This window comes from Heterocephalus glaber, unplaced genomic scaffold (genome assembly GCF_053883595.1).
Source record: "Heterocephalus glaber isolate CG9 unplaced genomic scaffold, H.glaber_assembly_v1.0 deba00001550, whole genome shotgun sequence".
NCBI classification, from domain to species: Eukaryota; Metazoa; Chordata; class Mammalia; order Rodentia; family Bathyergidae; genus Heterocephalus; species Heterocephalus glaber.
Genome location: NW_028258343.1, coordinates 23,897,611 through 23,914,946, shown reverse-complemented (window position 1 = coordinate 23,914,946; position 17,336 = coordinate 23,897,611). Strand labels below are relative to the sequence as shown.

General features: G+C 46.6%; 1 protein-coding gene across 1 annotated transcript in view; it reads right to left on the bottom strand.

Annotated features, from left to right (window-relative positions):
• Man1a1 (mannosidase alpha class 1A member 1) overlaps positions 1-17,336 on the bottom strand; it is a 130,822-nt gene that overhangs the window by 78,994 nt on the left and 34,492 nt on the right. The window contains exons 4-5 of the mRNA XM_004860186.4: positions 15,627-15,742; positions 6,271-6,351 (exon numbers count right to left, since the gene is read on the bottom strand). Coding sequence (XP_004860243.2) covers positions 6,271-6,351; positions 15,627-15,742 — 197 coding nt within the window. The remainder of the gene's footprint in view (positions 1-6,270; positions 6,352-15,626; positions 15,743-17,336) is intronic.

Below are 17,336 nucleotides of genomic sequence, written 5' to 3'. Positions count from 1 at the left end.
CATGGCAAACATTTTCTGCTGGGATTTTAACAAGTAAGTTGCTGTCACAGGAACTCAATGAAGAGTGAGGTCAGCAATCAGACTTTTCCAGGGCCAGGTACACAGTGCTAAAGAGAGGGAAACAAGACCCTGGAAATTTGCTCCATTGTGTGAGCTCTATGGATCTTACTGTGGAGAAGTGTGCGGTGACTCACAGACCCACGCAGGACCCACGCAGGACCCAGGCATGCTGGCTGTGAGAGCAGCAGAGCCAGGAGGCAGGTGCCCTGCTCTCAGGGGAGGGAGCGAGATGGCTTTTCCCGCTCTGGCCGGGAGGAAGCGGGTCTGAGGTGGCACCCAGGGTGGAGAGGTGGAAGATGAAACCAGAAGTGGGGGCCGAGGGCAATTGTGGGACAAATCGAAAAGACTCAACTTTTAGGGCCATGGGCAGCAGGAAGGGTTCGTAGGACGACTGCGGCAGGACCACATCTTAGTCCCAAGGCGCTGCACCGCTGGAGGTGCAGGTGACCAGGCTGGTGGCCTCCCCCACTGCTGCCCCCGGCCAGCCTGGCACCCCGAGGCCGTCAGAACTGAGGGCACTCTCTGCACACGGTCGCTTCCGGTCCACAGCTTTACAAGGCTGACACTGCCCCATCACCAGAAGGGCTTCGGGCCTCTTTGTATCCGGGTCTGTCTCGAGTGAGGCCACCGTGGACACCTCTCCAGCCACGTGGTCACCATCAAGCCTGCTAGCCCGGCTGCCGCGCCCAGGTGGTCCCCAAGCGCGCGCACCTGCAAGTCTTCCGAGGCCAAGCTCACCCCAGGCCCTCTGAGGCCAGGTGCAGCGCACGGTTCTGTCACCTCCGTGTGTCCCGGGGCATCTAGGGACCAACTCGCAGGCCCGGAGGGAAGTGCCAGGGCAGCTCCTTCCTTTCATTACAATCTGTGCTGTTACTTCCATTATGTGGCCTTTTCTTGGTTATTTTTCTAAACTAACAAAATATAGACTGTTAACCATGTATTTATGTTTTCTAAATCTAGATCTTTAAAGCTATATATCTAAGTATAACTGGCTGCTTCCCTAAAATTTAATGTGATACTTATATTTCAGTTGTCTGTTAAGTAGTCTAATTTTATATTAGTCATTCCTTGATCTAATTGTTATTTAAGAGATTATTTTTAAATTTTCACGTTTTTACCATTCTACATACGTGTAATATTTCTAATATGTTTTGATTGGTGTCATGATATATCTATTTTACAAAAAATTCTCATTGTAGCATATAGTAAACACTGCAAAAAACTTTGATTATTAATGGTGCTACTTCACTGTAGCATTATGTCAATTCTTTTAACTACATTATACAAATCTTTTATTTCTTCACTGTATAGAATTAACAAGCTATTTCACTATGATCAGTTTCTTGAATCTTATCTTTCTTGCAGTTAGGGCTTTTGTCTCTTTCTGAATCTGAATGTACTATGTGGGAGATCATAACTAACGCCCCTTCCCTATGTTCCAGGGAGCAGAACAACCCTGGGCCCCGCTGGTAGCTGCTTCCGTTTGGGAGGACTGGGAGGGTCTGAGGCGGAGCCCGCTGCGTTGCTGGTCGCTGGACTTTCCCTGCGTGGCCCAGGAGTACAGAACACAAGGCGTTGTCAGCACACACAGGGGGTCCTCTACGGGGGTCGTTTGATGTTACGTGAATCTGGGTGTTTGCAAACACAGAAGAACCCACAATTCTGTCAATGCTCTTCTCTCCTTCGCCCCAGTTGCTGGGACACCTGAAGACACGTTTCTGCCCAAAGCCAGGACGATGAAGAACCTGGTGGGTGCTGTGCTCCGTGCTCATCTAATCTGCAACTTTAATCTGCCCCAACCTCCTTTGCTGTGGCACTGGGGACTGAGCCCAGGGCCTCTGCTGAGCTGCATCCCCAGGCCTCTCTTTGGGACAGAGTCTTACCAGGTCAGTTCGTTGCCCAGGCTGGGCTCCAGCTTGGCGACCCTCCTGCCCCAGCCTCCTCCACTGGATTGTTTGCTTCCAGCAGCGGCCAGGTTTGCAGCCACGGGGAGAGATGGCAGGCACTGATGTGGAAGGCCCTCATCCACACTTCCCAATTGCCTAGGGCCTTTCTGAATTAGCTCATGATTATCTATCCCTAAAGACACTTTCCACAGTTGCTTTTTAACCCCCTCAAAGACTCCAAACACCTGGCGCCTATTGGGAAAAACAAACCTTCCCACCACTCAGCTGAATTCTCAGTCTTCTCCTCGCAACTCCTCAACCTGGTCATCTTAGAAGTTACGGCATTAGCTACGCATCTAGCATGTGTCCCTCAGAAACCTCTGGTGCCACACGGGGAGCAGGGGACAGCCTTTGAGGGGTCTGTGGCCAGTCCTTGTGCTGCCCTCAGCATGAAAGAATAACTTGGCAGAGCCAACAGATCCGAGTCCATTCCCTGCATTTTCTGTGTCTTGGATCAGATGTCTGGGCTCTACTTGTTTTCCCCATTGAAACCTAGCTCCCCACCGGTCTGACTTCCAGGAGCCAGTTTGTGTCTCTCCAGCCACAGATTTAAAACCTACTGGCGGAGTGTTTCCTCTGAGGAGTCAATGCTCCGGCAGTTCTAAATGTGGTCTCTAAAGAAAAGGGGAAGTTTTCAAACCAAGTAGATTTTTTTTTTCCCACCAAAGTAGACTTACATCTTATTCTGACTCCAAAACATCTCTCTACAACTCTTCTACAAGGCCTTAATCTCCAGCCAGGAATTGCCCATCCTTCTTTCTACTGGGTCTCGGGATCCTGCCCTCATCCCGGCAGACTTCCATCACCTCCTTCCTTTCTGCCCCAATCCCCAAGGGGCTGCATGTAGCTGAGATGCTGCCAACCAGCCTCCTCCTGCAGGGGCATCGAGCCACGAACAGAAGAAGTGGTCTGTGGTCACAACTCCTACGACAGCCAGCTTCCAGTCAGGCTAGGAGGCCCTGGCAAGCAGGGTTCTGTCCCAGGCAATGATCTGCCTTCTCGCTGTCCTGATAAATTCACTTTCTGCACAATACAGCTATGCTTCCTGTCGCAAAACCAACACCAGAAGGCCAGTCCACAGGTGCTCTTTTCTAGGTGTGTCATGCTCTCTTGAAATGCCTTAAATTTATTTTCCTCATTTGTGTTTTGCACTTGCAAATTTTCAATTTTTGCTTTGGTTACCCTTATTCCACAGTATCATTTCCTAAGAATTGTTCTAGGAAATTCCAAATCAGTGCTAGCAGATGTTACATTTTTAAAAACAGGGAAATTATAGTTAGTTACATGTGGAAAACATAAGGGTAAAGTCAAATTAGTTTCTTTTTCTGTCCATTGTGAATTTCCAAGGAAGAATACAGGACCTAACTTCTTCCCAAATTCGTTTTAGTGTACGGAGGGACAGGGCAGTCCCACCACACCAGGAGGGGCAGATCTGGGTAACGGCACTTCCTGTCTTCAATGTGGGCTGGCTTTCATTGCCTTGGAGCTTACTGCAGGGCAGTCAACACTGTCTTCTGTTCTAAACTCCAATCCTTCCTATTTAATGTTCTCCTCATCTCCAGTCTGTCCGTCTGTAATTCTGGCAGTTGCTAGTTTCCTACCGACTCTGAAAATCCCAAGGCTTGACTTCATGGCACTACTATGGATCTTCTCACTGAGCTCGGGCACTTACACTGCTGAACGTGTGCCTGTAATCAGGCTTCACCACACGTTTCACGTCTGTACCGTTCTTTTGGTAGACGGGCATTTCTGGTACTCCTGATGACTGCTCGGTGTTTGCAACTGTAACTCTAGCACAAATCAACAGTGCCACCCCTCTTGCTCCTGTAATGCAACTGTGAGGATTCTGAGGCTGTACCAGTGTGGGCTCCACCCTCCCGAGGGTGGGTCCTACAATGAACTTAAAATACTCCTGAGCCTGAGTCGTGAAATCAGAATGTAAAATTATAGTACTTCAGTAACTCTTCTATAAAGTAATTTAGGAAGACAAATTTTTCCACATTAGTTTAGTAAATTCTTTGATCGACATATAGTAATATGGAGATGGCTGGGATTTAGCTCAGTGGTTCCACCGCCTGCCTCAAAAGCTCAAGGTCCTAAGTTCGATCCCCGGTACCAAAAAAAAAAAAAAGTATGTGGAGAACTTTATTAACTGTATGAATGCAGTGAGAAGTGAAAAGCAATATTCAGTCACAAGCTCCGCAGGAGAAAAGGGAGGCATATGTTAGGACGACCAAGTGCCAACCTTGTCTCACCTGGCAGCGCTACTTTAGAGAGTAAATGTTTATTGACTTCCTATAGCTACGTTATTCAAAATATAAGAAGACTGCAAACAACCTTAATGTTTAATATTTAAGGACTGTGAAACAAAACATGCTAAGAAGATGACTATGTATGGGCTAAAATACAAATGTATTCTATGGAAACATATGAAAGAGAATACTGTAAATACCTTTTTCATATATTTTTTCTATATTTAAAATAGAGAAAATCTATAATAGGGCCAGGGATTTAGCTCAGTGGCATAGAGCCTGCCTGGCAAGCAGGAGGTCCTGAGTTCGATCCTCAGTACCAAAAAAAAGAAAATCTATAATAAAACAATGTTTACAGAGTGCTAAGGGTAAAGCAGATACATTAAATGGATAGCTACCTGGCATGAAGTGTTCTTTGTTGCCCTTTGTTTATTAAAGTTAAATACAGAATTAAAAATATCTTATAAAGTCTTAGGCAAATTATTCTATCCATAGGCAAAAATATAATGTCTGTGGGCATTATATCTAAATATATATTGTTAAATACACATACAAATCAGAACATATATGTATATAAAGTTAATACACTGTTACGAAAAACTATGCTAACTGAATATGATGCATATTTAGAAGAAATACATGTTTGTTTCTTTTCATGGCTCCACTGTCCTAATGGCGCCCAGGCATAGAAGGGTGCAGCCCTTACTCACTCCGGAGGGTCACCCTCATCTGAGAGTTACGAAGACAAACCACGGTCACCCAGCTGCTGTGTCCCAGGGACAGCCTCCGGGCTCTGGGTTCTCGGCACTGCTTAACTAGAGGACACTATGAATTCCAAGCTTGCCTGTGAATACCGAGTCCATACTCTCATGCCCGGGAACGGTCACTGCACTGCATGAGTAAAGTTACTTAGGGACAGTGGAGGGAGCAGGAGGAGCACAAGGTCCTGGGGTCTCGGGACCCTGCCCGGAAGCTGACAAAGGCCGTGGTGAACAGAGGCCACACGTAAGGCAGGAGTCCGAGGGACGAGGAAGCTGTCTCTACTTGGAAAGGGAACACATTTGAAAGAGGGAAAAGGTAGGACATGCAGTCTTGTGGTGATTAGCAAAGTACCCTGAAGATGGGGACAAAGCCAAGCGCCTTTCCTCATTAAACTTTTATGGCTCTGCTTAAATCTGCTGGAAGCATAGAAACACATGAAATGCGACCCTGACTGAGACCCGCTCTTCCCTAGCAGGGATGCAGGGCCAGCACGGAGTGGACTGCCTGCCACTGGAACACACGATGGCTTTCCTGGATGTCAGCGTGCAGCGCTGCAGACACTACAGGTGAGGTCCACAGCAGCGACTCTTAGTGGACCCTTAACCGAACTCAGAAAGCTGCCAAAGCCTCTCAGGAAAACAGCAGCAGTGCCCTTTTCAGCATGATACAAAAATCCTTTCTTAACATCAATAAAAGGCAGCTGAATTAAAAATTCCTGCTTGCTCCAAGCAACAGGTAATTAGCTGCGTGTCCAGCCAGGAGGAGCTGCAATGCATTGACACAGGGACCCTGGGCTACAGGACGTTCCCTGGAGGCTGAGTCTTGCCCCTGGATTTCATTAGATTTTTATATCTTATTGCCATGCTTTCTGCATTCTAAGAAGTTTCTATTAAGCTAGCATTAAGCTAACATGAAAATAATTTTCAAAGAAAAATATCACCCACAAGCCTGCCCGACACTAAAGCTCTTGAATCTGTCGGCCAGCTCACGTACCTCGGAGCCATAATCACACTGGACAGAACCTGAGCCAGGCTCTTTGAAAGGCTTCACTTGACAATGTGTTCTGCCAGACTTTCTCAGCTTGCTCATTTAATTAGCATGTGTTATGAGAAATGCAATGTAAGCTACAGGTCTATTAAAATGTGAAAATAATATATTCTTCCTAAATATATACCACAAAAAGCATGTTACAAAAAGTATAGTTTTTAGACACTTTATAATTCACACATGTATAGTGTGTTTCATCTTACCTCTTCTCCAGACAGATAGTAGGCTGATAGTAGTCCACCAACAAAGCGTATATTTACTTCAAAAACAGAAACCTCAGCATTCTGTGGAGACAAAAGGCAAGAGGTTCAAAGACTCTGCACAGAATTTAGAAAACCATCACTGTGATGCCAAATATGTAACATCTGCTCAAATCCTACATGCTTGCCCAAGGAATTTACACGCAAGGGGGAGAATTCTCTTTTAATGGTGTCAAAATATACTCCTGTGGATAGGAACAATTTTGGCTCTTAGAAATTACAAAGTACTTATAAAACAAGGCTCTTTCTTCCTTGTATTCAGCAGAGATACAATACCTGGCACTATTTGTGCACATGGGTAGGACCAGGGTGCTTTTTCTATTCTGCGTCCCCCTTGGTCTTACGCTTTGGTGTGCTCTTTCCTCTTGAATGGCTGGCTGGACTGTCCTGAGCCTAGCAATCTCTTCCTATTCTGTTACGGCAGCACAGACAGAAATCAAAAGGGATCTACAGTCAGAACCCTCAGGTTCTTGTCTTCCATCTTTCTGCCTGCGACTTGGGATGGCCACATCTCTCCGAGATCACACTTTGTCTTTGAATAGGGAGCTGATCATAGTAATGTATGCTGCATCTGCCTGCCACCGCTCTTATTTATTCCATACTAATAGTTTGCTCTTACTATTACTCACAATGTGACTATGTCTTTTGCTCCGCATACTGACCTTATGGATTAATCACTACTCTCACGACCCTTTCAGAAATGGAGAAACTGAGACTGAGTGGGTAATGTGGTTTTCTGAAGCTCAGACGATGAACAAGTTACATAACCGGGGTTTGAATCTGAGTCCTCTGATTTCTGGTGCTGAGTCCTGACACCTCGCAAGCTGAGCACCGTGCCTTTTCATTAGTAGTCAAAGAACTGTGGCATGTATCTGGCAATTATTGGCCGTACTTCTCTTTTTGTATAATACTGACTACTAAGCCGACCTGAATGCACTGTGGCTGGGTACTTAGCACAACTTGCCTACAGTAGGTGCCAGGCGCACTTCAAGCCTTAGCTAACATCTCTCGTGCTCACAGCATCTACTCGGTGACTGTAATTCTGCTCACCACCAAGTCACGAGGGATAACACGACAAGCACAAGGGATAACAGAACCTTAACATACAGTCAATTCCTGGCAGAGAACCTGCTCCAAGTCATCCAAGATACTATTTTATTGAGGAAATATTTATTAAGAAATTACTATGTGCCAGGCCTGTCTCAGGACACAGGGAGACAGCAGTGAAGGCTGAAGAGGTCCTCAAACTCAGTGGGTCTACGTTTTACTGGGAGAAAACATTTTCAGAAAATATAGGCGACAGCCATTTTATTCTCACGTGCTCTCCATAAAAGGTGTATGGATTGCACAATTAAAGCTAAATAACTGCTTAAGTCAAAAAATGTTTAAAAACTTCCTGCAAAGACAAGAGTATGAAAACAAGTTAGGAGAGATTATTTTTGGTGAAAGTTAGGTAAAAGCATCCTAAAATAAGACTATTTGGTGACTTTCTTTAAGTGTACTTCACAATTTGTAATATTTACCTGATGTACTTTGATTAACATCACTCTATCTAGGTCCAATTTGTCTCTGAAGAATATCACCCTGAATAAGGATTATGGAAATGTTGGTAAAAGCTTTAATAGTCTACAAAATTACCAGTAAGGGGCCAGGGATTTAGCTCAGTGGCGCTGCACCTGCCTCCAAACCACAAGGTCCTGAGTTTGATTCCCGGGACCAAAAAGAAAAAAATTACCAAAAGAATCCATTCACTTGGCTTGGTTTGCACAACTGTTATTCTTACACCTAAGAGGAATAATGTTTAATAGTAAGGTCTAATGAATTTAAACTTTCAAACGATTTCCCTCTTGATTTGTACTTGTATTTTTCAGGTTTTCTTGTTTTACTTTTTGAGACAGGGTCTCCCTATGTAGTCCAGGCTGGCATCAAACTCATGATGACCCTCCTGCCTCAGCCTCCTGAATGCTGGGATGACAGGCATGGGCCACCACGCCCAGCTTGTGTTTTGGTTTTTAAACCTGAGAACAGGCCCCACTTTTCTTCTACTGAAGCCTGTGAAGAGGATTTTATGTTCTTATTTCCGCTACAGGTTCAGTACGTATGCATCCTCTCTCTGCCGACATAATTCTGGATCACCAGGGCCTTTCTCAGACATCTGACAGAGATTACACAAGGCAGAGGACCTAGCCACGCCCAGCTGCACATCCGCCACCTGTCCGGAGCAGTTCCCAAGTGGCTATCGACCCAGCTCTGCAGTGGTCTCAGCCCTAAACTGCCCTTGTGGCGCTGGTATGGAGAGCACTGATGGCTGACCTTAAGGGCCGGGTCAGGGCAGGTCTCGGGCTGCGGGCCTCACGCTCTGATGGCCAGGCAAACCCGCAACAGGGCAGGGCTGGCCTGTCGCTGAATGCCGCCTCACCGCCATCCCGTGTGGAAGCTAGCAGGACCCTTGACCTCCCAACATGCAGCTTTCTCCCCTTTCCCCCAAAGTTAAGCTGGAAACCTTAATTTGGGCTCTTCAACATTCTAGGCTGCACTGTACATTAAATTAGACACCAGCTCACATGAAAACGACTAAGAATGCACAAATTCTCCCGCTGCCATACACTGGGAGCAGATGATGTCAGAAGACTCGGGTGGAGGCCGGGTCAGGGAGCTGCCTCGGTCCTGATCAGGGCACAGCACGCTCTGCTAGCCTCTGCACTCAGCATCCCGGGAACCTCCAGAAGCCGCCCCTCTTCCCCGGCCCTCCTCGGCTGAGGTACCGCCACGGCCAAAAGTCTTCTTTTCAAGTTTAGCACCTCAACCAGCTTCCCTCTGAGCGCAATAAACTTTATAAGATACCTGGATTTTCAAAAGTGAATCTCCATGGTACGAGCTGTTAGGCTACTCTTACAAACTTCTGGTTTCAATTTCCATGAAAATTATCAGAGTACATTTAAGACAGTATCTGCCTCCTATTGACATTTGTGCAGTGTCACTAAGATGCTCTAACATCCCCATGACAGAGGAGCTGGGTGGGCAGAGGACAGCATGCAGACAGAGCAGCCTGCGACACTAGAATCTTATGTGCTTCATCCTAGTAATTCATGTGAATGTTGCAGACTGCTTCCTTTGCTTGTTTTAAAATAAAAATAGCTTCCCCCTTCGATCCTTCTGTAAGATTTCATCCTAAGAATACGCCCACATGGTGTGTGGCTGACTGAGTACGGTGTTATTGAGCATTGGCCTGAGAAGCAGTGGAGTCTTCCTTTAAACCGCACACACTGATTAGCTCAGGTCACAGTGGATGAGCCAGGACGGGCTGGCAAGTGTTGGCTGAAGATTTGCCCATAGGAAAATCCTACTGAAGAAACTGCTCTTTCATGTTGATTTATCCTGGCAATGGCTACAGAATCAAAGAACATATGTTACCAGATTTATCTACAAATTAAATTAAACAGGCAATATGACTAAATTTGGACTGAAATTCAAGAGTAAGTCATACAAATCACGGAAAAATTGTGTGGGTACCAACCTCCATTAGAACCTAAGACAGGATGCTCTGCATTGATAATTCCTGCTTTAAGTACATGCATCCTCTTCATATTTGCCTTTGATTTACCAAGCATATAAAATGATGAGATCAAGTGATAAAGATCACCAAAATGGACAAAAATAGTCAATGTCTGTAGGTCACTTTGCACATCCTTCAACTTCCATCAGGCTCCAGGTCTGCTGGGAAAGCTGCAGGAGCTCACATGCTCGGACTCGGTGCCCTAGGGAGCTTCAGGTCGGAGCCAGAGGGGCAGGGACCAAGCTCCTCCTCCCTTCCATGAGACAGCACTTTAAGCAGCGCAGACAGAGAGACTTTAATTAGACTGCATTTTGGAGCACGCATTCACCAGTTATCTATAAAATGAAATATCCTACTAGTTCTCAGTAAGTGAGTAACAGGCTTGACCTTGAGAACAACAAATTCAGGTTCTGGGGTGGATGCAGCTCCCCCCAACAGATGGTTCTTTCTGCAGACCCTCGGGCCTTAGGGGTACAGTTTAGAAGGAAACTTGGACCAGAATGTCCTTGATTGTTACTTTATAATTCTACACAGCGCAACACATCTGACCTACTGCATCCACCTGAAAAGGATTTCTTGGAAGAGAACTCTTCGCAAATATTTGATACTCTGAATGTTTGATCTTCAGATTGAACTTAAAATATAATAGTTCTCTTTTATAGGGCAATTCTCTGATCCCTAAAATCAAGGAATATTCCACTGCGAGCTCTCCTTGGCTCTTACATCAAGTTGGGATTTCCAGGCCATTACCACACATGAGAAATAACACGGTTTAATAACCACCCAGGTGACACACCAACCCAACTGCATTTCATACAAATGCTCACTGCAATCCAACGTAGCAACGATGTTTAGTAACAACTGCAGTGCTTCTAACATAAGGATAAGTATGCTTTACCTTACTGATGAGCATTTTGGAACTAACACAGGACTTCTCAGAGCTATCAACTAAAGACAAGTGATTGCCTAAAAGCCTTGCCTTGTTTAGGATTAGCATACACTTTTACTTATAAATGCTTCTGAAAAGTATACATTGTGTTAACACTTTGAGGATTAAAATCAAGCCTAAAATTTATTCTTAACAGATTAAGCTGCAGCGTTTCACACTCCCAGGGCTTTCAGTTTCATAGTTAAGTAACTTGAGCTCTGAAGATTGTTAACAAAGTGCAAGTTCTCTGGGCCGCAAAAACAGAAGTAACATCTGGTCTACCCACAGGTTGGACAGGTTCTCAAGGAGCAGCCCATCAGAAGGGTCAGCTCCCTGGATTAAGGGCCCCTGGGGAGACTGGGTCGTGGGGCACCACACTCACTGGTGTATTAAGCCCTGCTGTTCACAGGGTGTTGGTAAAGGGGACTGAACCCAGGGTTCTTGCACTGAGCTCCATCCTCAGCCTTACTGGGCTTTTTATTTTGAGATAGGCTCTTCCTAAGTCACAGTGGTGCCCAGGCTGGTCTGCTTTGCAGTCGTCTGCCTCAGCCTCCTAGAGTGCAAACCAGCTGACCATGAACTGAAACGGAGCTACATAGACCTGTCTTCTACGTCATGGGGGTCAGGACCAATACATATTTTATCCTAGCAATGGGGAAGCTGGCCAATGGAAGCCCAGTCTATCACTGAACTATGAGAGACAACAGCTCCTCTTATATCCAAAACCCACTCTGGTAGGCGGTCTTGGCATGACACGGAAAACACTCAACTGCCTCAACAGCATGATTAGCTTAGCTATCAGCACCTATTGGGCGGACGCCTGCTTCAAAACAGACCCAGAGATAAGGCCTCCTTTTGTGCCCTGTGGCACAGACTCCGAGGGAGGCCAAGCACTCACTGGGTGTGTAAGACCCGAGCTGCTTCCTGGAGCCCACTTACAGCTTTCAGACAGGGACCCCTACGCTTACTGAGCTTCTTTCCTTGAAATGAAAAGCAGGATGATATTCCAATTGGATAAGCAAACACATCTTTAAAAATAAATTTTAAAAACCCCTTTGCTAGCAGTACCTCTACTATCCCAAGCTCTTGGTGACCACTACAATCAGAGCATGACCTGGGAGCCAGCCACAGTACACAGTTGCCGTGTGCTGCTACCTAACGTCTACATCTGGAGGTCATCCTCTCTCCCTCATCTGTCTCAAACAAAGCCCTGTTGCTCGCACCAAGACATCATTCCCCATAGTAAGCCATTTTAAGGACAGTTTTCACGTTTACAGAGCATTCATATAAGACACTGTTATCTGGAGAGAGGCCTTATAGTCTCTAAAACCCATTACTACAGAGGACTCTTGGCATCTCTCAGGTAAGGGTCTAGGCAGCCAATCTTTTCTCAGGAGCCAGCAGAGAAGAGGAGGCCTCACTTAGACTGAGAAATGCCTGCTGGAAGCCCCTGTCCTCCACCCTTATGTTAACCAGGCACCAATCCGTCAATCTGTCTCGGAAGCAGGTGGGTCGGACAGGTAGGTCAACTGCACCTGAGCTGCAGATCATTCCTGACTGTCGAAAGGTCTGACAGATGCAGCTGCCCCCTGCTGAACCTATCACGTGTGGTTGACGGGCAGGACCAGACAGCTAGCTCCTCACTCGTTTCACAGGCACTTACTGCATACCTACGAAGCGACACACTGGAATGAGTTCAGGGATACTAAGTCACACGCCCAGCCTCGGAAGACTCATTCTCTGGCTGCTTGTCCATTTCTCCACGCATCGCACTTCCTCTCCAACAAAACAGGCTCACTCAGACACACCTTGTTCACAACAAAGCCCATGCTGCATAGTTTTAGGCAGACTAATTAACCACATCTATAAAAGATAGAGAAGATACCACTTAGCCTAGGAGGCTGTCACAAAGATCAAGTGAGGTAAGCTCCAAAGACACCCCCAGCATGCTACCTGGGCTGGCTGGAGCTCACTTCCTCCTCCTCCTGGGCCTTCTGTTGCAGTCCAGCTCTAGGAAGGGCTTCTGGACACATCCCACACTAGACTAGAAGCCCCATAACAGTAACTGATGGGTCCCTTGAAGGATTCTGGTAAAGGTTGCAGGACTAAATGAGTAATGGATAAACAAGCAGTGGTCTTTGGATTTTTTTTATCCTAGGATTACTTTGCATTAAAATTCAGAGGTGCACTGCAGAAATCAGTATGGAGATACCTCAAAGAACTACGACTGGAAGTCCTATTTGACCCCGCTATTCCACTGCTGGGGATCTTCCCCAAAGAATTAAAAGAATCATAACACAGTGATATATGTGCACCCATGCTCATAGCAGCGCAGTTTGTGATAGCTAAAACTTGGAAGCAGCCCGAATGCCCATCAACTGGAGACTGGATAAAGAAAATGTGTTTTTTTTTTTTATAAAATGGAGTACTACTCAGCCATAAAAAATGAGAAATTAGAGACATTTATAGCTAAGTGGATGCACATTGGGGCGATACTCAAGTGAAATAAATAGGACACACATGTGTAAATACCGAATAGTTTCTCTGGTGTGAGAAACTGAAAGTGTAAATAAGGACTAAAAAAAGGTATAATAGGTAATGCGAAATAGGAAGAAAAGGTCTAAAGGGGTAGGGGTATTGGGAGGGGCAGGGGAAAGGAAAGAAGGGAAAGGAAAAATGATGAGAAATGGAAAAAATGGAAATAAAGTCTTTGTAAATAGGAAAGGGTAGAGGGGGTGAACGGAGGGCTAGGAATGGGGAAAAAATAAGAACCAAGATGCATCATGTAAAGGTACAATTCCCAATGAGAAATGTAATTGTGCTGTATACCTACAATGTACCAATAAAAGAATTTAAGAAAAAAAATAAAATTCAGAGGTGCATCCATTTTCCTACAAATGACTCAAGTTTACAGCATCTCTCTTTGTGGTAGAGCAGTACTCCATTGTGTGTAAACACCACATTTTCTTTATCTGTTTATTTATATTTATCTGTGGTCATATACGCTGCTTCCAAAATTTAGCTACTGTGAATTGTGCTGCTACAAACATGGGTGTGTATGGCCCAGTGTAATGTGATGTCTTTAACTCTTTCAGGAAGAGACTACAGAGTTAAGTGAAATAAATCATGGTTTCTCTAGTATGAGAAACCCAAAGTATAAATAAAGAGCAAAATAAAAGAGAGACAATAAGAAATACAGAGATCTTGCTTAAAGAGAAAGGGGGTCAGGAGACAGCGGGCGTGAAAAGGGATGAAGACGCGCCGTGTACACGCATCAACTCCTCCCGGGAATGGCGGGCTTTGGAGGAATCGCCTCCCTTTTCTGGAGAAGGTGAGAGGCAGAGGGAGACCTGCAAATGGGAAATTCTTCCACTTCCCTGGCTTGCCGGGTTCAGCTGTCAGCAGTAACAGAGCTCCCACAGGTCGCACCGATGAAGGGGCGCCACCACCCTGGGCACCCAGCGTCTCCCCGAGCCCGTTTCTCATATTTAAAAGAAAAGGGCCGATGCACCGGTCTTTGCTGGAATAGTGTCTCTTTTACAGTCTAGCTTTAATGATCAGGCAGACTAAACACGAATTTATCTGCCTGTCCATAAAGTCTCCCAAATGCCATATACACACAGCAATTAATTGGAGAGTAGGAACTAAACATTACAGTGCTGGATTCATAAATGCCTTCATCCCAGGGAGACAGGAAAGAGAGACGCCTTGTTGCTCTTTCATGCTCCGAGCGACCCAGGTGTCCTGTCTTGGTCTGGGGACACCAGAGCTGTGGGCTGGTGGGGAGCCCTGCGTCTCCATCCATTTCCAACATCCAGGGCTTTGTTTGTGCCTGGTGATGGGGATCTGCAGATATAATTGAACATGTACCCAACAGACAAGAGGCTTACAAGGATTTCTGCAAAGTAATCTCAGATTGAAAATAATACCAACAATGCAGCCATAAGCAAATGACTTAAAGTTTTAAAAAAGCCAGGACTAACAGGCTTTCTTTCCTCAGAGTCGGTTCCTTGTCAACATCGTTCTGAAATAAAACCACTGTCCAGCCGGATCTGAGACCCCAGGCCCTGCCCACCAAGGTCCCAAGAAAACCTGGACCCTCCAGGCCCTTCATCACCATGCTCCTCAGAGGGCACGGCATTTGTGGGGTGCTGAGGAACGCCCTCCGTGTGCACACACAGCTGCATGGTCAGTGTTTGCTGACAGGAGCTTGGGACCTGAGAGCTCCACGCCACGGCTGTGCCACGCACAGGGCAAAACACACACAGCCCCGTGGGACCCATGGCACCCAGGCCAAGAGCCGTGGGGGGGAAGCCTCGGGGCTTCCACCTCCCATCCAAGAGGGGGCGGAAGTAACACGCCTCTCACAGCTGTTCCTGGACTTGAACAGGGGCACTGGGCAGGTGGGGTTTCAGTCCACACTCATTTCTTTTCTCTACTCTTGACAAAAGCATAAGAAAGGGCAAGAATATGGTATAATAATACATCACGCTAATTTTTCTTTTGCAGTACTGGGAACTGAATCAAGGGCCTTTGGCCTTAGCTACATCCCCAGCCCTTTACTTTGAGGCAGGGTCATGCTGAGTCATTAAGTTGCTCAGGCTGGGCTTGAACTTCCGCTCCTCCTGCCTCAGCCTCGCAGACTGCTGGGATTATGGGGCACCAGGAGCACCCTGTTGATGAGGATCTCTTTGCTATTTAAAGTTACATGACTCCCTTCTGCCGGACACATTGTAACACAGTAATACACCTTGGTACAGATGTACCTAAGTTAACCGGGATTTAAGGACTCAATCAGCAACTTATTTAACTTACCACATTAAAGTCTAAATTTTTTTCAATCCATGATTTTGCTTCTTGAAATTCATCTTTCATTCCCATAATAAAAAGTGTATCCAGGGCATCAACTATAGTTGCTCCTTTGATGTTACCTGAAAATACCAGAAAAAATATATATTCAATAAAATATGTGTGTGAAACCAGAGCATACCTCGGGAAAAGAGGGGGTAGTTCTCAGTCGATTAATAAGCAGGGATTGTGAACAGTCTAAAATTCTTTCAACAAAGGGAAATAAAGAACATGCACCAGATTAGACACTAGCATAGGCGATGACCGTTCTCCTCAATGCCTCTTCGAGGTGTAGCTGAGTCCTAGAAATGCCGTCTGTGAGTTCGTTCTCTAGCAGGGAGTCCGAGTGGCAGAGGAAGGGCTCAGCATCTTCCTGGGGTCACACCGGCGGGTGGCCGGGGGGCTGTCTGCCCACGTGGTGCCCTCTCCCGGCAGAGACCGCACTCCCGCGGGTCGGACACAGCCGGGCACCACGCCTTCCTCAGGGCTGCAGCTCTGGGCCCATGCGGGGCTAACCGGGAGGAGTTCAAGCTTCCTGGGCACCCAGCGCCCTGGCAGGGCTCTCCGTCTCCGTCTCCGTCACCGTCACCGGCAGTGGCCGCAGCTCCTCTGCGTCCGGCTTCCCCACTCCTGCACCATGGAAAGCCCTCAACACGGGCCGCAAGCCCCATCTGGCCAGGACAGAGCAGGAGGGAGCCGGGCTGTGATGTGAAGGGGTGCGTGCCGCGATTCTGGACGTTCCCTGTCACTCTCTGGATAAGGCTGGCTGCTGGCACCCGGCAAAGTGGGAGGGGACCTGTGGCCTGGGCGGGACCCACCGGGCCCTGTCCTGGTGCGCGTCCCCCAGATGGTGCCCTCCTCAGGGACACAGTGGCCCTGTCCTGCTCATGCCCAGCCCGACAGGCCAGTGATGCCCGAGACCGGGCACGCAGATGAGGAGCATGGTGGCTGGGCCGGGGCCTTGTTTGCCCCTGGGAATGAACTGGCTTCCTGGCACATGCCCTGTGATCCCTGCACCGAGCAGTTGTCATCAGAAGGCCACAAGGAACAATACCACCTGGTAAGATGCAGAGTAGCTCTGTAGCTCGCCTGCCGACAGTAAGAAAGCACTGCGGACACTCTCATTGCATGGGATCCTTCACTGTAATTCAGTGTTCTCTAAAATATAACTTTGGGGGGCTAGAACTCTGGATTCAGGTCAACACTGAAGGGAATAGTTTAAAGCAGCGTTTTGAAATACGATTTTCAAATATGATACCAGCTTCCTATTTCCCACTCATTAAGAGCTTTACGTAAAAGTTTTCATCTCTTATGTTTTAGCTTCATACTGAACACAGCTACTCAAGAGCCCATGTGGGAGAAGTTTCAAATGACTTCTGGAGCCCACATTACGCCTATAATCCCAGCACTATGGGAGGCTGAGACAGGAAGATCCCCGCAGATTCAAGGCCAGCCTGGGCTAGCTTGTACTATATGGCAAGACCCTGTTTCCAAAATGAAAACAACCCAAAAATATATTATCTCCCTTTGAAATCATGTTTATCTCTGAAATCTGGATTTATAAATCTATCTTTTTGTTTGAAGTAGAATTGTGAGATGGTGCATATTTAAGACAATTTCCTATGTCCGTTAAAACTTCCACAAGTTAATGAAGTAACCAGTTTTCCTCTCCAAGCT